This window comes from Typopeltis vanoorti, chromosome 12, assembly GCF_054136105.1.
Source record: "Typopeltis vanoorti isolate ZY-2024b chromosome 12, IOZ_Tvanoo_1.0, whole genome shotgun sequence".
NCBI classification, from domain to species: Eukaryota; Metazoa; Arthropoda; class Arachnida; order Uropygi; family Thelyphonidae; genus Typopeltis; species Typopeltis vanoorti.
In genome coordinates this window covers 96,669,966-96,695,995 of record NC_143560.1, presented here as the reverse complement: position 1 = coordinate 96,695,995, position 26,030 = coordinate 96,669,966, and the positions used below count along the sequence as shown (strand labels likewise).

Below are 26,030 nucleotides of genomic sequence, written 5' to 3'. Positions count from 1 at the left end.
GGGTGATTAGTCATCGAAGAAATTATATGTATGTGCTGTCGTTTTGTGATATCCGAGTACATAATTTTTGAACTTGGATAATATGTGAAACAACGACATGTGGTTTGGTGTAACTGTTTTTGTCTGGTAATGTTTATATTATTTAGTCGCAATGTGGTGATTGTGCTGCATTTTGTATGTCTATAAGATAAACAGGTAACCTAATAAGAGTGTTGAAATCGGAAAAAAAAAGTTATATCCTTTATCGTTATTTAAAATTTTTGGTCAAATTAGTGTCACCTTTTATAGAAACTATTGCTCTTTGGGAAAAGCCAATGGTGAGATTAGCAGCTGATGTGTATAATTCTGAGTGATCTACAGCGTAGTTAATATCAATGCGATAAGCTTTACCAGTGAAATGTCTATATTTCGAGAAAGGAAAATCAGTGCGTTTGTTCTTATGAAAGAAAAACCAAAATAGACAAAACCTGGATCTGCTAATTTGAGTTACGTGTGTTTAAATATTTTAATAACACGCAGGTGATTTGAATATAGTAAGTAACCTAATTAGTACATTCCTATAAGTATATTTTATAGTATGTTGTTTTGTATTAAATAACAAAGAAAAGGAATGCAGTTATACTTAGAAATTAAACTTAACTATGGCCGTTTTTTAGCGAACCTATTATGACACCACCCTTATCATATCTCTTTGATGGTTGGTTTTCTGTGGTGTGCACACTCCAATCGAAAATAAGTCAGCTAGTCTCATGTGACAGTTTTTTTTTTTTTTTTCTCCCAGCAAACTTATTTTTTCATTCTAAAAAACATGCAAGATTACATATGCTGTTAAGAGACAATATATATAGACCACATGGCCTTAGTTACGTTGGCCATAATTTCAACGTGTGTGTACCATTACCTTTATTACATAGCATGATACATCTCCTGAAGGGAATGTGCTTTGCATTAGGGGAAAATACCAAGAAAAGTAATCGGAGCTTACTTCACCTTTGCAACGAGTTGTCTCAGACTTGCACTACGTGCAGGTACAAACTTGACTTACTTGTCTGTTTGCTTACTTGGGAAAAGGGATTACAAACCTTGCATATAAAATTGCTTGGTATCTTTAACATATAATGTATATATATATATATATATATACATACACACACATTTTTCTTGTGTGTGTGTGTGTGTATATGTATACACACATTTTTCTTGTGTGTGTGTGTGTGTGTGTGTGTGTGTGTGTATATATATATGTATACACACATTTTTCTTGTGTGTGTGTGTGTGTATATATATATATATATATATATATGCATATTTTAAGGAATGAATATGACCATGTTGCCACCTACTGGTGAGAGTGATCATAAGGTCTTGACCTGGGAGGTGGCTAAAGGTGTGGAATTTTCGATTAAGACAGGGTATATGTGGAATTACCGTGCTGGCAAGTATGACAAGCTTAGGAGGTTGCTTGGATCGGTGCCATGGCATGTACAACTGCAAGGGCTGGACGTCGATAGAGCATGGGAAGTGGTCAAGGAGCATTTACAAGAGGTTATGGCTGATTGTATACCTAGGGTCCGAATAGTAAAACAAGTAGGGGTTAAATGGATGAATAACACCATTAAGCTTGAGCTGCAAAAAAAAGAAACAACTGTGGAGAGAATTTAAAGAAAAGGGTGACCTGCAGGCACACAAACGGTATAAAGTGCAGGCCAGAAAGGTAACGAGCGTGGCAAAAAAAGCAAAAGCGGATTATGAAAGGAAACTAGCTATGCAAGCTAAAGAGAATCCCAAACAGTTCTTTCAATATGCTGCAAGCAAGAAAAAACTGTACACGGCAAAATGATTTTAAGGAATGACTATGGTAAGGAGGTCACTGAATCAGTCGATATAGTGGAGTTACTGAGCGAGCACTTTGCAAAAGCATATCATCCAGGTGGTGACATTGAAAAAATGAAGGAACCATTAGTTTATATGGGAATAGTGATGAATGAAGTGGAGGTGACTAGTCTATTACAGAACCTTAATGTGAACACATCTGTGGGATTGGATGGTATACCGGCACAGGTCTTGCGTGAAGCGGCTAAGGAATTATCAGTGCCCTTGACCATGTTGTTCAATCTGAGTCTCAGGTCTGGTTTAGTCCCGAAGGTGTGGAAAGAGGGGAAAATAGTTTCACTGCATAAAGGAGAATCCAAGACTACGGTTGCAAATTACCGACCAATCAGCATATCAGGAGTCGTTGCCAAGGTCTTGGAGAAAGTAGTCGAGGGAAAAATACAGGAATGGATTGATGAAAATGAGATACTGTACAGGGGACAGCATGGCTTTTTGAAGGGTAGATCATGCTTCAGTAACTTGCTCAAATTTTATAACAAGGTGACGGCTGAACTGGATAAGGGAAATGGGTTTACAGTGATACTGCTGGACCTGGCAAAGGCATTTGACAGGATACCACATGGAATACTAATCCGTAAACTACAACTTATAGGAATGGATATAGGGTTGGTGAGATGGATAGGTGGTTGGTTGGTTGATGGAGAGATATCAAAGAGTAGTTTATTCAGGAGTAGAGTCCGAAAGACTGCCTGTGATTAGTGGTGTGCTGCAGGGTTCTGTTCTTGGACCACTGCTGTTTAATCTGTTCATTAACGATATAGGGAAGGATCTAAGAGGAACAGTTCATTTGTTCACTGATGATGCAAAGTTGGGTAGGGCAATAGTGAATGCAGAAGATGTCAAAGTCTTGCAGGATGACTTAGATAGATTGGAGTTCTGGGCTAAGGAGAATGGATGTCAATTTAATGTGACAAAATGTAAGGTTATGCATTTTGGGGTGAAAAGATTAGCAGCAGTATACCACATTGGTGGAACTGTACTCCAAGAGATTGATGAGGCCAGGGACTTGGGAGTGTTGGTGGATAGGGAGATGAAGTTTTGGAGGCACATTCCAAAAGTAGCTAAATCAGCTCATCAACTCACTTGGTTGTTGAAAAATACCTTGATGAGCAGAGACAAGCAAGTTATTGTACCTCTGTCCCGAGCCTTGATAAGACCTGATCTCAACTACTGTGCCCAGATTTGGTCACCTTAGTTCCTTCTTGATGGGGAGGAGGTGAGAGGATCCAGAGGTGAGTGACTAAGTTGATAACAGGTCTATGGAATGAACCATATGAGAACAGGTTGAAGATTTGTGGGTTGCAGAAACTAGTTGATAGGCGGAAAAGGGGAGATATGATTGAGACATTCAAATTGCTAAAGGGATTCTATAGGATTAATTCAGATGATATTTTTGAGATCAGGACTGGTGGCAGGAGAACTAGGGGACACCTATGGAAGCTGGGCAAGAGTGTGGTTAGCAGGGGTGTTAGAGCTGGGTTCTTTACTTTTAGAGTGGTAAATGAGTGGAATAAGCTGCCATAGTCTGTTGTGGGTGCTATGATGGTGAACGAGTTCAAGGCAAGGTATGATAGATACTGTGAGAATGTAATCGCATAGTTGTGTGGACATGATGTTTAGGGCCTCCCTCGATGAGTCTAAGGACTCCTGGAGTCGCCCGAAATAATAATAATAATAATATATACACACACATTTTTCTTGTGTGTGTGTATGTGTATATATATATATATATATATATATATATATATACATAAAAATATTTTTTTTTCTTGTAAATTTCATTTACAAGAAAAAAATCTTGTAAATGAAAACCATGTAAAAAAGAATACAGTGCGTATGAAAAAATAGAAGAATGGTTCCAATGTGAAAACCCAATACGAACAATAAGCTATAGTGTGTCACTAATAAAGCAGAAATTTGACAAGGTCCAAATACACCCCATGCTTGGATGGTGACTGAAAATTTGGAGTGGTATAAGGGATGAAAGCCTTCATTCCAGTGAGGATGATTTCTGTTGTTTGGTCTGAACAGGTGTTTGGATCAGAACTGAAGCTATAGTTGGACTATGGAAAAGAGGAATAGAAGTTGTGGAGGTCCTTTCAGTTGGCACCCTTGTAGTCCCAAAGGACACGAGACTGTAAACTGGTGGGCGAAGGTTGTGGTGTGAGGAGAACCGACAACCATAGTATACCTGGAAAGGGAGCTTGTTAGGAAGAGGTCAAGTGTGTTGGCAAATTGCAGGAGTTGTCTGGTATTCTGGTAGGAAGGTTAATGATCTGCGATAGGTCATTGCTGATAGCAAACACCTCAGGATCTCTGCCTGCTTGATCGGTGAAACTGGAGATGGAGAGATAGGGTGAGTTGTGGACATTGAAGTTCCCAAGAATGGTGACCTCACTTTTGGGATGTTTTGACTGCAGAAATTCGAGCTTTGGAGAGATGGTTGAAGAGGTCAGAGTGGCTGACGGAGTTTGGAGAGCTATAGAGAGAGCATATGAAAGGGACAGGTTGGTTAGGTAGAGAAATTTTGAGCCATTGCAGATCAAACAGTGAGGATTCAAGGATTCAGTCTCTGGCATGGTATGTTGGTTCTGATGCATGCACAAGTGCGACCCTTGTAGTAGAAAGGACTGTGTAATGTGTAGTTACACTTAGTAACTACACTCAGTTTGTTTGTTTTATAGAACTGTTACTTCCATAAGAAATTTTCTAACTCACCTTCACTTGGAAAGACTTTTATATAGAATTTTCCCATCACAGTGACAATCAAGCATTATGATGACAGTTGATCACATACATTCTGATCAACCTAATAGTAAGATAATCTTCTTTGGTGATTTCTACATCCACAATCAGACTGGCTTCACTTCTACAACTTAGCAGACCAAGCTAGAAGAGAAGTTGATCTGTTTGCTCTGAATAATGATTTAGCACAATTCACCAGCCTAAGGAGAAAGGTGACAAGGAAAGTCATGAATAGTACAAGGATAAGGCAATAAAAGTGACCAGTGTGGTAAGGAAGGCAAATTCAGATTATGAGAAGAAACTCGTAATCTGATTTTGACACATAACGAAAGAACTCTTTAGTAAATAGAAATTCCAAAGAGTTCTTTCCTTAATGAGTGCTGATGGCAAGGTGACAGAAGCAGATAAAATAGATGAGTTACTGCCAGTAACCACTTTGCAAGGGTATATCATCCAAGTGAGGTTGATGCTGTGACACATGTGACACAGGCTTATGTGGGAAAACTGAGAAGGATGAATTGGAGGTTCTTAGGATTTAGGATATTGCAGAATCTCAGTGTAAATAGAGCTGTGGGATTAGATGGGATATCCGCTCATGTTTTGCAGGAATGTATAAAGGAACTAGCGGTGGTTTTGATTAGGCTCTTTAAGTGTTCCCTTGCATAAGGGAAGTTGTAAGACTGCAGTTGCAAATCATAGACCAATGAATATATCAAGAGTAGTGGTAAAAGTACTGGAGAAATTGGTCAAAAACAGAATTGAAGAATAGGTGGATAAGAATATGATACTCTGAGGAGCAACATGGCTTTGTGAAGCGTTGGTCATGCCTTAGTAATTTACTAACTTTTTATAATACAGTGACAGCTGAGCTGGCTACATAATGATTCTGCTGGATTTTGCAAAGGCATCTGACAGAATACCACATGGAACCCTGTTACACAAATGTTATGGATATGTGGATAAGAGGGTGGCTACTGGACAGATATCAAAAAGTGGAATATGGTGGAGTAGAATCCATGCAAAAGCTGGTGACTAGTGATGTGCTGCAAGATTCCATGCTAGGACCACTAGCATGGAACCTTGCATTATTTGCTGATGATGCGAAATTGGAGGAATAGTGAATCAAAGCGATGTGAAAAGCTTGCAGGAGGATTTAAATAGGCTATCAGTATGGCAAAAGTAATGGGTGTCAGTTTAATGTGGAGAAATCTAAAGTTATGCATTTTGGGATAAACAGATTACAAACTGTGTATCACATTGATGGCACTGTTCTCCTGGAAATAGATGAAGCTGGAGAATTAGAGGTGGTAGTAGACAGAGAGTTGAAGTTTAGAGGACATATTGCTAAGTTTGCTGAGATTACTTGGTTATTGAAGAACACATTAACAAGTAGAGATAAGGAAGTTGTTATTCCTCTTTATAAGGCTTGATACATCCACATCTGGATTACTGTGCTCAGGTCTGGTTTCTTGAGAATGAGAAAGTGGTAGAGAAGATTCAGAGACAAGCAACCAAGATGGTTAGTGGTCTGCAGAACATTCCCTATGAGGATACTGTGTGGGAGGGAGGGAATATCATAGAAACATTTTCGTTAAACGTTTTTATAGGATTGATGCAAGGGAAATGTTTCTGCACTTGGCTAGAGGTACAGAACAAGAGGTCATCCTTGGAAGTTGAATTAAAGTCTGGTTGGTAGGTGCATGAGGATGAAATTTTTCATTTGCAGAGTTGTGAATGAATGGAAAGGGTTGCCAGAGCCGGTTATCAGTGATTTGTTTGTTAATGGGTTCAATGAGAAGTATGGTAGATTGTATGAATAATTTGGGTCTCCCATGATACGTCTTCGGACTCTATGGAGGTACCTATACAATAATAATAATACTTACCAGAATTTCTGAGAAACCTTGTGAATCTCAGAATGGTAGTGTTCGTGCAAGCTCCTGATAAGATAAGTATTATTTTTAGTTATCGTTGATAAAATTAGTTAATATTGCGTAGTTTTGTTTGCCTTGCGTATTTTAGTGCGTCTGTTTTTGTGTTTTTGGTGTGTATAACTTATTATTTGATAAAACACGTTGCAATAATTATGGCACCTGTACGAAGGAAAATGGCGGCCAGTAATGATGGTTCGCCATCATTATCAAAGAACAATAGTATAAAAGAAATGAGTCAGTGTACTAGCTGTGAAATGTATGCTTTACGGAGTGCGGTCGGAGTGTGGATAGATGATAATAAAGGATTGAATGTGTGTAGAAAATGTAGGGAGAATGAGGAATTGAAGTGTATTTCGGATCGTGAGTGTGATATTTTTGTCAAACTTCAGAATGAAGAAAATAGCGATATGACAAGAAACGGCAAGGTTGTACATGAGAATTATGAGAGTGTGAATGTAGAAAGTGTGAATGATAGTATTAATGGTTTCTCAGAGAATAAAAAAAGATGAGATAGATGCATTGAGTGAGATCGCGTTGTTGAATGGTGCGATAGAAAGGGCAAAACAGCAGCTAGAGTGCATGAACAAAAGTTGACTGAATGAACCAACCAATAATAAAAGGTATGACAGGAAAAATAGGCGTATGAATGTGAACATGAACAAAATGAAGGATAGAGTGCTGTATGGAGACTCGTTAGTACGAGGTGTGTTAGTAGAGGATTTGACAAAATCGTACCAACCTGGTGCGACCATAAAGGATGTAACTGAGTCTATTAGAGAGCAAAAGGAAAGGGTGAAAGAAATGATTGTTGTGGCAGGTACGAATGATTTGAAAGGAGATAAAATGGAAATGATAGAAGACCTGAATGAATTGTTTGAGGTAGCAAAAGAAAAGAGTGAGAGAGTTAGAATGATTAGTCTTTTGCCACGGTATGACAGTGAAATGTTTAAAAGGAGGGCCATAGTTGCGAATGACTCTATGCGTGGGTTATGTATGACGAGTGGTGTGGAATTTGTGAACGTGTGGAGTGAGTTTGATGGGTGAAAGGATCTATATAAGATGGATGGCTTGCATTTGAATTGTTATGGTGTAAGAAGACTTGAGAAAATGTTGCTGAATATAGTGGATGTGCAAATTCAGGGAAACTAGATTTGTTAAGGGGGGGGGAGTAGATATACAGTCCTTAGAGAGGCAGTTGAATGTAAGAATGAATATAATATGCTAGAGCAAATAAGGACAACAAACCAGAGTGGGATAGTTAATATAACATGTACACTAATACTAGGAGTATTAGGAACAAGAAGGAAGAGTTTTTGGCCATGGTTGGCACTTCCAGACCACAGGTTATTGGTATTAGCGAAACATGGCTGACTGTAGATGATATAGTTAGTGGGATTGAATGTGATGGGTATAGTGTGTTCAGGAATGACAGAGAGAATAAAATGGGGGGAGGAGTATTGTTGATGATAGCTGATGAGCTACAGCCAAGGAGAATAGAAGTTGAATTGCAGGATAGAGAAAAGAGCACATTTGAGGCCATTTGGTGTGAGATTGTGTCTAGCAGAACTAAATATACAATTGGGTGCTGCTATAGACCAGGTGATGGAAAAGATGGTGGTGATAATATGCACAAGCAAATAGAAGAAATGAGTGGAAGGAGGGTGATTATTATGGGAGATTTCAACTATGGTCGCATTGATTGGAGTGAGGAGAGGACACACACGGGAGGAAGGAATTGGATTTTATACGGTTATTAAGGGATAACTATCTGCGACAGCATGTAATGGAAAATACTAGGGGTCAGAGAGTGCTTGACCTAGTAATTACATCTGAGGATTTGGCTGTAACAAATATGACCACATTGCCACCAATCGGTGAGAGTGATCATAGGGTCTTGACTTGGGAGGTGGCTAAAGGTGTAGAATTTTCAATTAAGACAGGGTACATGTGGAATTATCGGGCTGGAAAGTATGACAAGCTTAGGAGTTTGATTGGCTCAGTGCCATGGCATGTACAACTGCAAGGACTAGAAGTTGATAGTGCATGGGAGGTAGTTAAGTGCTTGCATGAAACAATGGCTGACTGTATACCTAGAATCCGAATAATAAATCAAGTAAGGGTTAAATGGATGAATAACACCATTAAGCTTGAGCTGCAAAAAAAGAAACAACTATGGAGGGAATTTAAGTAGAAAGGTGACCGGCAGGCACATGAACGGTATAAAGCGCAGGTCAGAAGGGTGACGAGTGTGGTAAGAAAAGCAAAAAAGGATTACGAAAGAACATTGGCCATGCAGGCTAAAGAGAATCCTAAACAGTTTTTTAGATATGTAGCAAGTAAAAGGAAAAATGTACATGGCAGAATGATTTTAAAGAATGCCGATGGTAGGGAGGTAACTGGATCAGTTGAGATAGCTGAGTTACTGAGTGAGCACTTTGCAAGAATATATCATCCAGGTGGTGACATTGCAGAAACGAATAAACCAGTAGATTATACGGGAATTGTGGTGAATGAAGTGGAGGTGAGTAGTCTATTGCATAACCTCAATGTCAATACATCTGTGGGATTGGATGGTATACCAGCTCGTGTAGTACGAGAAGCAGCTAAAGAATTGTCAGTACCCTTGACCATTTTGTTTAATTTGAGTCTCGAGTCTGGTTAGTCCCGAGCTGCTGGAAGGAAGGGAAAATATTTCCACTGCATAAAGGTGGTTCCAAGACTGCTGTTGTAAATTACCGACCGATTAGCATATCAGGAATCATTGTCAAGGTCTTAGAGAAATTAGTCAAGAAAAGAATACAGGATTGGATAGATGAAAATGGGATATTGTATGGGGGACAACATGGTTTTGTGAAGGGTAGATCATGCCTCAGTAACTTGCTCACGTTTTATAACACAGTGACGGCTGAACTGGATAGGGGTAATGGGTTTACAGTAATACTACTGGACCTTGCCAAGGCCTTTGACATGATACCACATGGAACCCTAATCAGTAAACTGGAGCAGATGGGGATAGATATAGGGTTGGTAAGATGGATAGGAGGGTGGTTGAAGGAGAGATACCAGAGAGTGGTTTATTCAGGAGTGGAGTCAAAAAGACGTCTTGTGACTAGTGGAGTGCCGCAGGGCTCTGTTCTTGGACCACTGCTTTTCAATTTGTTCATCAATGATATTGGAAAGGATTTGAGAGGAAGTGTTCACTTGTTTGCTGATGATGCAAAGTTGGGTAGAGCAATTGTGAGTGCACAGGATGTCAAAATTTTACAGGATGATTTGGATAGTTTGGAGGACTGGGCTAGGAAAAATGGATGTCAGTTTAATGTGGCAAAGTGTAAGGTTATGCACTTTGGGGTGAAAAGAATAGCAGCAGTATATCGCATAGGTGGAACCGTACTCCAGGAGATTGATGAAGCCAGGGATTTGGGAGTGCTGGTGGATAGGGAGTTGAAGTTTAGGGGGCACATTGCAAAAGTAACTAAAACAGCTCACCAAATCACTTGGCTTCTGAAAAATACTTTAACATGCAGAGAGAAGCAAGTTGTTGTTCCTCTGTATCGAGCCTTGATAAGATCCCATCTGGACTTCTGTGCCCAGTTATGAGCACCAGGGTTTCTTCATGATGGGGAGGAAGTGGAGAGGGTCCAGAGACGAGTGACCAAGATGATGGCAGGTCTGTGGAATGAACCTTATGAGAATAGGCTGAGGATTTATGGGTTGCAGAAATTGGACGATAGGCGAAGGAGGGGTGATATGATTGAGACATTCAAATTACTGAAGGGTTTTTATAAGATTGATCCAGAAGATATTTTTGAAAATATGACTGGTGGTGGGAGGACTAGGGGCCATGCATGGAAGCTGGGCAAGAGCATGGTTGACAAGGGTGTTAGAGCTAGGTTTTTTACTTGGAGAGTGGTGAATGAGTGGAATAAGCTTCCAGAGTCTGTTGTGGGTGCTACGACCGTGAATGAGTTCAAGGCAAGATATGATAAATACTGTGTAAATGTTGAATAGTTGTTCCAGGCATGATGTTAGGGCCTCCCTCAATGAGTCTGTCGACTCCTTCTAGTTTCCTGGAACAATAATAATAATAATTCTCCCAACACCCCTGAAGCTTTTTGTGACCAGTGCTCCTAGATATTCTTCAGCCTCGCATCTTGTGACACTCCAATGGTGTCAACTGAGATGGTTTCATGTTGATTGGATTTTAACAGTATAGATGCGAACATAGATTGATAATAAAATAACTATTTATTAACTTAAAACACTAATATTTTGCTGGTATTATATCCAGCATCTTCAGAGCATACAAACAAAGTTTGTTACAGTAGCGAGGCAACCACAATCCAGTGTAACAGTGGAACTAGTATGAGTAATTGTAGCATTCTACACAAAGACTGAAGTGCCTAATTAGGACTTTATTAATTTAGGTCTTAGGATGATTGTCTCCCAAATCTATGGTAGATTTATACAGCCATTCTTGTTGAGGTTTGGAGTTTGTTTCAGGGCTTCTGTTGATTCCAGGAACAACCGCTCTGACATGTAAAAGCTTCTTTTTTCAGTACTTTTGTTTTTTTTCCAATTGATCTTGCATCAGAGGTATCAAAGCATGGTCTGCCAGACCCGACTTGCCATAGCGAAAGTGCCGGATATATTTTTTGTGTTCACCAAGGCAGATGTCCACAGTTCTTCCTTTCTGTCCATAGTAGGCTCGATGACATGAACAGGGCACTTCATAGACTGGTGGATGCGATAAAGGAGAGTATCTGTCCTTATGTGAACGGATGAGAGTTGTCAATTTCACATAAGGTTTAAATACAGTGCGTAGTTGGTGTTTGTTAAGCACCCTAGATATCTTTTCAGATATGCCTTTAATGTACGGGATTGTGATAGTTTTGTTGTAGTCTTCTGTGTTAGATAGTGGGGGTATGTTTGGGCAGCATTTAGTATTTTATCTATCTTATGGGGATTATAGCCATTGGTTAGGAAGGTGTGACAGGTGAGAAAGTTCAGCAGTGAGAGCAGTATCATTGGAACAAATTGCTCTAGTTCTATGGGTTAGTGTTTTTAAGATACCATATTGTTGAGAACAGTGATGGTGTGATTGTTTGTGTTAATATCTCCCTGTATGTGTGGGTTTTCTATAAACTGAGAATGATAAGAAACCTTCTGGAAGATGTGTGATAAGAGTGCCCAGGAAGGGTAGACAGTCATTGGCTTCTAGTTCCATTGTAAAGTGGAATTTAGGGTGTTGGCTATTTAGATGCACTAAAAATGTATTCAATGTGTCTGGGCAAGGTGACCAAATAGCAAACACATCATCAACATAGCATAGCCAGAGACTAGGTTTGAGAGTGGCTGTGTTGATAGCTAGCTTTTCCAGATGTTCTATGTAGAAGTTGGCTGGGGAGGGAGAAAGAGGGGATCCCATAGCTGTCCCATCTAATTGTTTGTATATTTTTCCTTTCCATGTAAAATAACCTGCCTGTACTGTGAATATAAATAGCTGAAATATATCAGAGGGGCAGAGCTGACTACTACCGGGTGCATCCCCAGGTGGCGGATCGGGGAACAGCCTTCAGATATGGAGGCCAGCTGCGATATAAGCAGAGCAATCTGGCGAATAAGCAGCCGTGGACCAACAGCGACTGAGCTATCAGGGCATGGGGGAGCAGAAGTGGCAACTCTGTTTCACTTAAAACCTCACAAAGCCCAATGACAACTTGGTAACATGGCGAGTAGTGGCGCCATTAAATAAGCACCTGCTGGGGTCACTGCCCCTGACATTGGGAAGCAGCATTGTCAGTGCTGACACAAGGTTGAAGCCAAATGATGACGGAAAAGCTTGTGATCAGAGATTTGCAGATGGCAATATGATTATATTGTGTACGTCTGTAATACTGCAGAGCAGAAAGCAAACGGAGAAACTACTGCTCTACCTTATCTCCAGAACAACCACCATAGCGAGCAAACCCTTACAATTGGCCCCAAGTTCCCGGCGTCCCTTAAATGGGACAGGGGTGCGAAGAATCTCCGGGCTCAAAATGGTGTCTACTTTTAAAATTGCAACTTGGAATGTCAGAACTCTGTATGAAGCTGGCAAATTAAGAAATTCCCCAAGAGAAATGAAGAGGCTGGGCATCTGGATTTTGGGAATTTGCGAGACGAGATGGCCAGGATCTGGAAAGTGTCAACAAGATAATACGACAATATATTACTCTGGGAATGATGAGAACAAACATCGACATGGTGTAGCTGTAATAGTTGATGAAGAAATCAATAAATCAGTAATAAATCGGATTCCATTTTCTGAAAGGATAATGATGTTACAACTTAAGGGAAATCCCGTTAACATAGATATCATCCAAGCTTATGCACCCACATCTGACAAAAGTGAAGAAGATGTTGAAGAGTTTTATGAACACCTAAAAGAGATAAAAACCTAACAAAGAAATGAAACATGATATAAACATAGTGATGGGTGACTTCAATGCAAAAGTGGGAAGAGGGGGTGATGGAGAAATTGTTGGCGAACATGGCTTAGGCACCAGAAACGACAGAGGAGATCGCCTAGTCCAGTTCTGTCAGGAAGAAGATCTAACAATAGCAAATACCTGGTTTAAACTTCCACCCAGAAGACTGTACACTTGGAAATCGCTTCAAGATAACCAACATAACATTGTCAGAAATCAAATTGATTATATACTGATAAATAAAAGATTCCACAGTAGTATAAAGAGTGCAAAGACTTATCCTGGAGCAGATATCTCATCAGACCACAATCCCATAGTTGCAGAAGTACGTCTTAGATTAAAATCAGCTAAAAAATCACAAAAGAAGAAAAAGAAAATTGATGTAGAAAAACTGAAAGACCCGAACATAAATAAAAGTGCCAAGACACAGCTTAACCTGCGATTACAACAGATTAACATAGAAGGAAATAAAAGTGTGGAATCTCTTTGGAATAGCTTAAAGAATGCCATCGTAACAACAAGTACTGAAGAAGTAGGTTATGTGAATAATATAAAACAACAGGAATGGATGACAGATGAGATTCTTTCTCTTATTGATACAAGAAGAATGTACAAAAACAAAGACCTTGCCAGGTATACAGAAACCCATAACATCATCAAGAAAAAAATAAAAGAAGCCAAGGAAAATTGGATGAAAAATTTATGTAATACTGAAATTGAACTGCTTCAGAAGAAACATGATAGTTTCAATTTGTATAAGAAAATCAACGAAACTTCTGGAAAGCTGAGGAAAAAGCAAATAGTGTCTCTAAGATACGAAAATGGAAAAATAGTTCTAGAAGAAGAGAATAAAGCACAGATTTGGATAAAATATGTAACAGAACTTTTCAATGATACTAGACAGAAGCCTATAAATATAAAAGATAACATTCAAGGACCAGCAATCATGAAATGCGAAATAGAGAATGCTATACGAACAAGTAAAACAGGAAAAGCCAGTGGACTAGATGGTGTGCAAACAGAATTTTTAAAATTAATAGAACCAGATAACATTAAACTTCTTGAAAAACTATTTAATAAAATATATGAAAGTGATGAATTTCCATCAGATTGGCTCAAATCTGCATTTATCACTGTCCCAAAGAAACCCAAAGCGAATTCCTGTGGTGACTTCCGACTTATTAGTCTAATGAGCCAAACATTAAAAATATTTTTGAAAGTAATTCAGAATCGTATTTATAGAAAAAGTGAAGAAACTCTAAGTGAAACACAATTCGGCTTTCGGAATGGTTTTGGTAATAGAGAGGCCCTTTTCTGTACCCAAATATTGATACAAAAATGCATAGAAAAACAGAAATCTGTCTTTATGTGTTTCATAGATTTTGAAAAAGCATTCGACAAAGTCAGACACACTAACTTAATAGAAGTCCTTCAACAAATAAGGCTAGACGAACAAGACATAAGACTAATAACAAATCTGTATTGGAATCAGTCAGCTACCGTTCAATTAGACAACATTACCACCAGTGATATTAACATCAAAAGAGGAGTGAGACAAGGATGTGTGCTCTCACCACTCCTGTTAAACATATATGCAGAGGTCATCTTTAAAAAAGCATTGGAAGAATGTCCAGAGGGAATCACAATAAATGGAAAGATTGTTAACAACCTTCGATATGCAGATGACATATCGATATGCAGATATAAATATCTTGGTTGCTGGCTTAATGAACGGTGGGATCCAGAAATAGATATAAAGACAAGGATTGAAGTTGCACGGCAGTCCTTCATGAAAATGAGAACACTATTCTGCAATAAAGACCTAAACATGGAAGTCAGATGCCGAATACTGAAATGCTACGTGTGGTCTATTCTGCTCTATGGAGTTGAAACATGGACATTGAAGGCGACAACCATCAAGAAAATCGAAGCCTTTGAGATGTGGCTATACAGAAGAATGCTAAAGATATCATGGACAGAAAAAATTACCAATGAAGATGTCTTAAAATCCATTGGCAAAGCTAAACATCTTGTACAAATAATCAAGAAACGAAAAACATCATATCTTGGCCACATCATGAGAAACAGCAAATACCAACTTCTACAAACTATTTTGATAGGAAGAATTGGTGGCAAAGGAACTAGAGGAAGAAAAAGAATATGATGGTTTGACAACATCGAGACGTGGACAGGAAAGAGCAGTGCACAACTGCTCAGATTAGCACAAGAGCGCAGTTTGTTCGCCAAGATGGTCGCTGACCTTCGATAGAAGATAGCACAATAAGAAGAAGAATATCAGAGGGAAATTGTGAATTTAGTAAGTTAAGAGTTTCAGTTAATGGTACATTCGTGAATAATGAGATGATATCAAAACTCACCATTAAGTCTGAACTTTTTAAGGTGTGGTTTTCTAAAATACTTTTTTAGATGGGTAGAATTTTTAACAAAAAGGGGAGAATTGTTTGTGCAAGTGGCTAGTAGTTTGGCTAAATGTTTAGCAAGTTTATATGTGGGACTGTTTATACTTGTTTGTGAATTTTTGGAGCTCCATATATCCTGTGTGTTTTAACGTAGAGAGGTTTGAGTTTGTTGACTGTTTCTTTTGGCCAGAAAGTGACTTTGCTCAATAACTTGCACACTTTATTCTTTTGTGAGTTGGTGGGATCTTGATCTATAATTTGATATCTAACAGATAAGCTTAGGCGTTGATGGTTATTCATGACTTATTTTTCACAGTATTAACAACACCACAAACACTTTTAACAACAAAGATGTTTTATTAACGCTAATATTTCGCTGATTTTCAAATCAGCATCATCAGAGCACAACACACATGTAAACGCGACAGTGAGTGAGTGAAACAATATAATTGCAAAAAGATCTAAAGTCCTATTTTTGGCGCCCTCTAAAAAAAAAAAAAAAAGAAAAAAAAAAGCAGTTATCCAGGAGTTTTTCTTAGGATAACCGTCTCCCAAATTTTTGGCAAATTAATGCAACCATATTTGTTAAGGTTGGGAGAATTCTTCAAAGCCATTGCTGACTCAAAAAGTAATCTTTCAGATCTATAATGACTCCTAAATAGCACATTTGTTTTCCTCCATCTAATCCTGTGTGAAGGAGTGTCCAAAGCGTGGTCTGCCAGTCCCGACTTGCCATAGTAATAGTAGCGAATGTATCTTTCATGTTCTTCCAGGCAGATGTTCACTGATCTTCCTGTTTCCCCCCCCCCTTTTTTTTTTTCTTCTTCTTCTTCCCGTTAGAGGGCGCCAAAAATAGGACTTTAGATCTTTTGTCTTTTGCAATTATATTGTTTCACTCACTCACTGTCGCGTTTACATGTGTGTTGTGCTCTGATGATGCTGATTTGAAAATCAGCGAAATATTAGCGTTAATAAAACATCTTTGTTGTTAAAAGTGTTTGTGGTGTTGTTAATACCGTGAAAAATAAGTCATGTATAATTTGATATGTTGACTGGTCTTGGAGAAGTGCATGAATTTTGCTTTCATATTTTGTTGTATCCATCACTACAGTTGCGTTTCCTTTGTCTGATTTGGTTATGGTAATGTGGTTATTATTGCGTAGCTCTTTTAGAGCCATGATTTCTTTATGTGGGATATTATTTCTGGAAGGCTTAGAATGGATTAGGATGTTGGCCATGTCTAATCGAATATTATGGACTATTGCTGGAGGAAGGTCATATATCCCACGTTCAAAGTTTAAAAAGTCTAAGTTTCAAAAAAATATATATATCCATCACTTTTGCTATGGCAAGTCGGGGTTTGGCAGAGACCATGCTTTGGATACCCCTGCACACAGGATCAATTGGAAAAAAACAGGTACTGCACAGAAGCTTTTACAAGTCAGAGAGGTTGTTCCTAGAATCAACAGAAGCCCTGAAACATACTCCAAACCTCAACAAGTATGGGTGTATAAATCTACCAAAGATTTGGGACACAGTAATCCTAAGACCATAATTAATATCTTTTTTTTTTTTTTTTTTCCCCGTAGATATCACCTAATTAGGACTTGGTCTTTGTGTGGAATGCTACAATTACTCATACTAGTCCCACTGTTACACTGGATTGCAGTTGTCTCGCTACTGTAACAAACTTTGTTTGTATGCTCTGAAGATGCTGGATATAATACCAGCGAAATATTAGCATTTTAAGTTAATAAATAGTTATTTTCTTATCAATCTGTGTTCGCATCTATACTGTTAAAATCCAATCAACATGAAGCCATCTCAGTTGACACCACTGGAGTGTCACAAGATGCGAGGTTGAAGAATATCTAGGAGCACTGGTCACAAAAAGCTTCAGAGTGTTGGTAGAATCACAAGGTTTCTCAGAAATTCTGGTAATTATTATTATTATTATATAGGTACCTCCATAGAGTCTGAAGATGCATCATGGAGACCCATATTATTCATACAATCTACCATACTTCTCATTGAATCCATTAACAGAAAAATCATTGATAACCGTGAATCCTACATTAATTGTAGAGCAATTAATGGGTGCATGGGTTTTAGCCCCGAGTACTGTTCTTCCCATTTCTTCAGATAAACACACAAATATTTACATTTCTTTTTTGGTTGCCTTTTTACGTTATTACTTTCTGTTTCACTGTCACTATCCATTGCAAAAATATACTATAGCACTCGATGTTCAACGATACTGAAAATACTTTGAGAATGAATGCAGACACAACTGCTGGTAAGAACGCAAGATAGGAAACAGACAAACAAAATCCGGAAGTGTATATTGAAAATCGCTACCAACAATTTGATTATTCCAAATGGGTATCAATTATTAAAATGGCACCAAAGGTTACAAGATCAACACAACGATATGACATCTTTGCTGGAACACCCATGTATATTCATTGACCAGAACAGAATTGTATCAATTAGAATTTTCCAAACTATCGATATTAGTGTCAAATTGTATTTGGCAGTTATAATATACATTGAAATATTAATGACAATGATTGATTATGAAAAATACGGGAGCCGGGATGATCCAAAAAAATTAACTAAAATACAGGAGAGTTAGTCACCCTAATCTTTGTATTCTCGTACTTCAGTCCAGAATAGCTCAGTGTTTTCTATATTTGTTCATTTATTTAGGTGAGTAATATTGTACTGGTATTCAGCAGCAGCAAAATCTTTTTCTGTTTTGAGCATTATTTCTAAGATGGGAGTAACAAGATCTTTTATATGTTTTCGGGTATTGTCAACAGAAAAAGAAGAGATCATTCTTAAAATATTCAAGTTTTCAGGCAACCTTTGCTTAAGCTGTTAAGATTTTGCTCATCATTTGTATTATTTTCTTCTATCATCAACTCTGAAATTTTTGTTTCAAATCTGTAACCAAGATATGGTTTGGGATCCAAATAGTCATTAATCTCTGACTCTAGAGGATCGACTGTAGATGATGGTAGCACTATCATATTAGCAATAGAGAGAATCAAACGAGAAAAGTCTTCAAATAATCTCGTCTTATCCGCACTGTTAGATTCAAAAATTTTGTTAACTTGCTGAACATGAAGTAGAACAGGATGCAAAAATAAAAGGTACAACATATTCCTTTCATCTTTGTACATCTCCCACAAATTTGAGCTTTGTAACATTTCTCAGTCACACTCACAACTTTGAAGTGAGTTTTGAATTCCAACCACTGGCTGAGAATTCTGTCTACTGCAGGTTCAGTGGAGAGTCACCTCATTGCACAGTTGCTTACAATTTTCAGAAGAGCATCATTTTTGTTGATAGTTTGATACAGCTCTTTGTATGCTGCTTGTCTTGGAGAAGAATGTGAAAAACACTTATACGTTTCGGCAACTAAAAATTCTTAATTTTCTTGGGAGGGATTCTGCACAAGTATGACACATTGCCAGTTGCAATGCATGGCATACACATCTAATTAAAATTAAGGAGGGAATATATGCCTTCAGTTGTTCATAAACTCCATTATTGACACCAACCATAACACTGGTGTTGTTTGTATCAATCGCAGTGAGATTTTTAATATCCAATTTCTTGGTCAAGAGATCTTTTTTTTTCAGTGCAGCCACAATACCACTAGCATCATGCTTTTCTAGAACCACCATGCTCAGAAATGTATGCAGAATTTTGTTGAATTTCTTGCTAAAATAAATGATGGCTATTCCTAAAATCTTATTCACTGTGATATGATATCTTGGCTGGCCGAGTGGTTAGCATATCCGCTCTCCAGCCAAAAAGGTTGCAGGTTCGAATCCTGCCGTGGGCATGAATGTTAGTGTTTGTCTGTAGAAATGCTAGTGGTGATGGTTGGCGGTAGATGGCATTGGTGTAGTTGCAGTCAGTTGGTGGATTAAGTGGTGGAGAGAGAGTTGTAGAGTAGATGCCCTCCCTCAATGAGTCTTTTGGACTCCTGGAGGTGTCAAATAATAATAATATCATTCGATTCATCCATTAGCAAGCTGAAATTTCCATCTCCAATGTCCACAATTAGATCTTCAAAATACTCAGAATATTCTTTTCAATTGCAGAGCACTTGGTTCAGTGCATTTTTACCTTTGGGATGATATTTTTACAAAGATCTACTAGATGATCGCAACTCTTGAATGATGAGTAACAACAGAGAAATAATGCTTAAGCTGCCTTCAAAGTTCACTATCTCATCAGATTTCTTCACAAGCATATTTGTAATAGGAACAGCTTTATATGGAACTGCAGCACGATGTTTCTTAGTTTCACTATGCTTTACAAGCTGACAATATTTAGCAGCTATATCACATATTTGCTATATTCAAAACTTACAGTGGCCTTTTGTAGCATCACCAGGAACTTCACACAGCCATTTTCTAAACATTCCCATTTGCAACCACTCCCTCCTAAATTTTGCTTGTAAGCAAGCTTTATTTGTCTCTTTGCTCATTTTTGAAGAAGGGTGTACAACTCTTTACTGCAACGATTTACGATCAGTCTTTGAAAACTTCCCGCTCATTATCGTAACTACCAACCAGAACACTGTGCAACAGACTAACTTGTAGCGGTGCTATCAACTTTAAGGCGGCAAAATGGTAGACTGTTAGGTCACGTGGCTGACTGACGTCATCATGCGTTTGAAACGTGTATGATATTCACACCAAATATACAATACAATTTTTTATCAAATGCAAACATCTGGAAAACTCTTAAAACAATTTCTTTAAGAGTAGGTTATAAAAACAACTAAAAAGAGTTGAAACAAGTTCTGAGGAAGCTAGATTTGGAGGCTAGGTGCTAGATTAAAATTTTTGGAGCTAGGGAAGGAAAAAAGGAGCTAGATCTAGCTTCAAAAGAGCTAAATTGGCAACACTACTTAGTGTGAGTTGTCATTCTCTTTAGTTTTTGTCATCTTTTCACAAAGCACTTTGTTAGTTCATTGTCTTTGATAGTGAGCAGGATACTGAGTCTCATGGATGGATGTGTGACTGCTACTGCATGGCCATGTATGCACACAGCATAGAGGAAACATGCATCAAAAGTGAATTTTGCTAGCAGTGAGCTTAACAAGTTTTCGGAACTGAAATGAAAAAATGGTCTAATTAGTGTCTGAACGTGCAAGGTTTGTTAAATGAGAAAGAAGAACACAATTAACAAACCTTGCACGTTCAGAAACTAATTAGACTATTTTTTCATTTCAGTTCCGAAATCTTGTTAAGCTCACTGCTAGCAAAATCACTTTTGATTCTCACATACACACAATCTTCAAGTCTTGTTTTTGACTATTTATCAAAGTCTAGATTATATTAGATGAGATTTTTCTTCTAGAGATAATTGTTTCTTTGCATAAACATATCACAAGTATCATCTCCTTCGCATTCAAGAAATTAAGTTTTTCTTGATATTGTTTTCACATTAAAAATATTTTTTTCATTTTTTATTAATTATATATACAGGGTGATTATAATTAAAATTCACATTTTGAAAGACTGTAACTTGGTGGAATGATTTAATATTTAACATGATGATGTGTGCTGCAGTGGAATTTAATTTTGCACAAAAACCAATATTAGTTCTAAATGTTACCACTAGGTGTGATACATGGCACTGCAGTACCGTAGTGGGTAATTCAAAATGTATACGGTATGCACAGCGCATTATGTGGTTACACAATAACATGTTCAGTATGGTGTCCTCTGTTGCCAGCAGTGTACTGAAATACAAAATCACATGCTCAACCACAGAACGTAGAGTTTCACTCGATATATTGTGTATATCACATGTGATCTGGGTTTTGAGGTCCACTAAGTTGGCTATGTGTTTAAGATAGACGATGTCTTTGAGATGTCCCCCCCCACACACACACGCACCACACACACACACACACACACACACACCACACACACACGCACGCACGCGCACACACACACACACACAGCCAAAAGTTGCAGGGATTCAGATCTGGCAAGCTTGCTGGCCATGCTGTATGAAATTGGTGGCTGGTGGCTTGTGAAATGTGGTGATGTGAGGAGAGGTAGGGTCCTGCATAAAAACTGTTGAATCTGGTTTAACAGTACAAGTAACGAGACTAACAGGACTGAACTCCTCGAAAAAGAAAAATCCAATAATGGTTCAATTCCACTGTAAAACCACACCAAATGGTGACCTTCAGGGAATGAAGTGAAATCTGTCACACACTGTATGGGTTTGCCATTGCCCAAATTCTATAGTTGTGCATATTCACACCACCATCCAGATGGGAATGAGCTTTGTTAATCCAGAAAATGTTCCATTGCCAGTTTCTGTCCAGTACAGTCCAAGCAAGAAACTGCAGGGTGAATGTTTCTCATACACAGAATTTGCCTTATGACTTTGTGAACTGCGCTTACAGGTTTGTCTAAAGACCATGCAATACACTGTGTACTGCTGTTTCCTACATTTGCCATCTTTTCTTCTTCTAATGCTGTAGCTACTTTCTCCACGGGCTGCTATTCGATGGGCTTCCATCCTCTGCTAGGTTTGACATCTAGGGAACCCGTCTCTTCAAATTTGCATAAACTGTTTGCAGTCATAGCAAGAACACATGTGATATACACAATATATCGAGTGAAACTCTACGTTCTGTGGTTGAGCATGTGATTTTGTATTTCAGTACACTGCTGGCAACAGAGGACACCATATTGAACATGTTATTGTGTAACCACACAATGCACTGTGCATACCGTATACATTTTGAATTACCCACTACGGTACTGCAGTGCCATGTATCACATCTAGTTTTAATCCCTTTAATGTTCTGAACTTTAGCAATGCTGTCAAGGCACACCTGTTATTTTGGTAAAACAATTTCACAAGAAGTGCACGATCATTTGGTAATGGTGACATTATGCTTTAGCACATTGTCTGCTCACAGGCAATGAACTAATGCATTCCGCCTACTCTTATAGAAGCTTCTTTTGAAGCATATATCACTGGGTACATTTACCATTTAGCAGAAATGGTACGGGTGTAGTGTTTCACTTCATACCAGGAATATCATACGTAATTTGCCTTTATTGCAGTGCCATCTATTGCCATAGTGGCAACGTTTTAGAATTAATGTTAATTTTTGTGCAAAATAAAATTCCAGTGATGCACACATCATGTTAAATATTAAATCATTCTGCTGAGTAGTTACCCAGTTACAGCCTTTCAAAATGTGAACTTCATAAACACACGCACACAATGCTTGTAAAGAAGTCAACAGACACTTCCATGGGCAAGGTACATCATACCATGTAATGAGTCATGATTTTGTAGCCAGTATAAATTGAAGGAATACGATGCTCCCAAGACAGTGCAACTGTGTATATGCAAAATGGCTTCAAGAGAGAACTGACAGAGTTTGAAAGAGGTATTGTGATAAGATGCCATGTTGCAGACCTATCTGTTTGGCAAATTGTTGACATATTGGGCTATCACAGGGAGCAAGTGCTACCCGCATTGGATGACTCATCACAACACTCAACAAATATGACTATAGGTACTACAAAGGATAATATGTAAAAACCCACCATTCGTCGATCAACACACCGAATGTGGAGTTCTGGGCATCAACTGAAACACGAATCTGCACAAAAACATTCAGAACCAAGGATCAAAACAATGGTTTCCATAGTAGGACCACAGTATACTGGCCTCATATTACCTAAACTAACGTGCAGCATTGTGTTCAGTGGTGCACATGAAAGCTTGGAAAACTGTTATGGAGTGATGAATCATGCTACACCCTTTACTGAGCAGATGGACAGGTGTGTGTGTGTGTGTGTGTGTGTGGCAAATGCCCAGTGTTGGTGTTATGCACTTGGGCATCCCACCATTACCAGCTTTGCTTATTCTGTTGTCTATTTCCAAATTTAATTTACCATCTTCGCTAAAAACTGTGCTTAATAAAATGAAGTATTTTATTTGTTCTGTAGGTTCTCCATTGATAATGCAACTGAAATTTTCTGTTTCTGCTTATTTTCATAGTTTTGGTCTTTTTATTGCTGATTTTCATATTGCAAATGTAATTCAATTTAGTTAGAGAAACCTGGAGATGTGCATTGGATGTGTTTAGTAGAGCACTCCAATATTGTTCTAGCTAATATTTCATGCTTCTAAGGCACTTCTGACTGAATCAGGCCACCTAGACCTTGGTCTTCCTCTGGGTCTCTTTCCTGCCATCTTGGCAATACCTCCAGCCAGCATGAAATATGATGCTACCATCGCCAAAAGAGAGTACAGTTTGGTCAGCTAAGTCCCAAATTGCCAGCCCATCCTCATTTGTTCAATTCCCAGTGAATACATGCTAACAGGATGTGCCACATGAATGTGAGGAATCGATGTTAGGTAAGAAATCCCATTCAGTTCTTTGCATTCCTTAAAGGTGGTGTGGATGTCTCCTCCCAGTTATTTGGCTTTGACTCTTAAGCAACCTCCACATTCCTAACTTGTGTTAAATTTGGTAATAAATAGTATTTTTTTCAATGTTTTTACTATATTTCTTATTTATGTTGGTTTATTTTATTTTTTTATTAGGAAACCATTAGTGCTGCTTTTGTAAAGTGGAATCATGAAAATTGCAATAGAAGGCTGTGCCCATGGGGAACTAGATAAAATCTATGAAGCTGTTACTTATCTTCAAGCACAGAATGGGTTCAAAGTGGATTTACTAATAATTTGTGGAGATTTTCAAGCTGTACGTAACCAGAGTGATCTCTTGTGTATGGCTGTACCAAAGAAGTATCAAAAATTGAATAGCTTTTATAAATATTATTCAGGTGAGAAAACTGCTCCAGTTTTGACAATATTTGTTGGTGGAAATCATGAGGCTTCTAATTATTTATCAGAACTTCCATATGGTGGTTGGGTATGCCCAAATATTTACTACATGGGATATGCAGGTGTTGTAAATTTTGGAGGTTTAAGAATTGCTGGTTTGTCTGGCATCTATAAAGGTCAGGATTATCTGAAAGGACATTTTGAATGTCCTCCTTATGATGAATCTACAAAACGAAGCATATATCACATTAGAAATGTCGACGTATTTAGGCTTAAACAATTAAAACAACCTGTTGATATCTTTATTTCACATGACTGGCCAAGAGGTGTTTACAATTTTGGAAATAAAACTGAATTGTTTCGTAGAAAGCCTTTCTTCAAAGAAGAAGTAGAAACAAACAAATTAGGGAGTAGACCAGGAGAAGAACTATTACAAAAATTGAAGCCAAAATATTGGTTTGCTGCCCATCTTCATTGTAAATTTGCTGCCCTTATTCCACATAAAAGTGACAGTGAAGAAGTTCTGGCATGGACTAGATTCTTAGCATTGGATAAGTGCTTACCACATAGAGATTTTCTACAGGTATTGGATATTGTAAATTCTCCTACTTCAGAGCCATACACTCTGAAATTTGACCAAGAATGGCTTTGTATGTTGCATTTAACTAATCATCTTCTTAGTGTTCGTAACAACACAAACTTTATGCCTGGTCCAGGATGCTCTGATAGGTGGGATTTTAGTGTATCCAGAGAAGAATTGGAAGAAGTAGACAGTTTAGTGAAAAGTGACTATACCATTCCAAGTAACTTTGTACCTACAGCTCCTTCACATAATTCATTGCAGAGTTCTCAAAAATTGATCCCCCAAGTATTTGTTAATCCACAGACAACTAAATTTTGTGAGATACTGAACATAACTGATCCTCTGTCTCTCCTGTTGTATGGAAGCCCAGGAAAGAATATTAGCTTAAAAGAATTCACATTTGTGGAAGAAGGAGATATCACAAATACTTCAGTGCCATCATTAAACCCAGATGAAATTGAACTGGAAGAGGGGAGTAATAGTGGTGATGAAGAAAGAAGTCATAAATCATTGGATAATGAAAATGAGCAAAATAAAAATATTTCTGTAGATTCAAGTAATAGATCTTTAAACAATTTAAATAGCATAAGTCCTGAACTTTGTAGTGACTCATTTTTTATTGATAAAATTGGAAGCTTTGAAAATATATCGGAAATATCACCAGGTCATAAACTTTCACTCGAAGAAAGACATTCTTTCCATTCTACATATTGTAGTACACCAGTTAGGAAACAGTGTTCTGGTTCATCTGAACATTTTCCAGAATTTAAAATGTTAGAACAAGAAGAAAAATATTCACAGGAATTGAAATCCAAATTATCTGATGAAGAGGATGTTAGTGTATCAGCTGTTAAGAAGTTTAAAAGAAGAAACCACTTGTTATATATGAATGATGAGGAGAGTTAAGTTTATTAAGTAGTTAACTATAACTTGTATATACTATTTTTTGCAGTTAATTGTGTATGCTTTTAAGTGGATTGTTGTGAATGAAAAGCAATGAGTATTGCCCCTGTGCATTGCATAAAAATTGCATTTGAATGTCAGTTAATTAAACTGTTTATAACTTGCTAAAAAAATCTTATGAATGTTTATTTTATTAACAGAGTTCCAATAAAGTTCAAAACCAGAA

General features: G+C 37.9%; 1 protein-coding gene across 2 annotated transcripts; it reads left to right on the top strand.

The window, feature by feature from the left end:
- ldbr (lariat debranching enzyme) lies at positions 1–26,030 on the top strand. Of its 2 annotated transcripts, none has more exons than XM_090401576.1 (2): positions 1–533; positions 24,076–26,030. In XM_090401576.1, exon 2 carries the CDS (start codon positions 24,110–24,112, stop codon positions 25,805–25,807), a length of 1,698 nt encoding a protein of 565 aa, XP_090257702.1. In that variant the 5' UTR covers positions 1–533; positions 24,076–24,109; the 3' UTR covers positions 25,808–26,030. The 2 variants fall into 2 exon arrangements, with proteins under 2 accessions (XP_090257702.1, XP_090257703.1); XM_090401577.1 differs by having other exon boundaries at positions 94–126.

Bases quoted from the DNA above. Each gene is read 5' to 3' on its own strand.
- ldbr (XM_090401576.1), top strand. From the start codon at position 24,110: ATGAAAATTGCAATAGAAGGCTGTGCCCATGGGGAACTAGATAAAATC.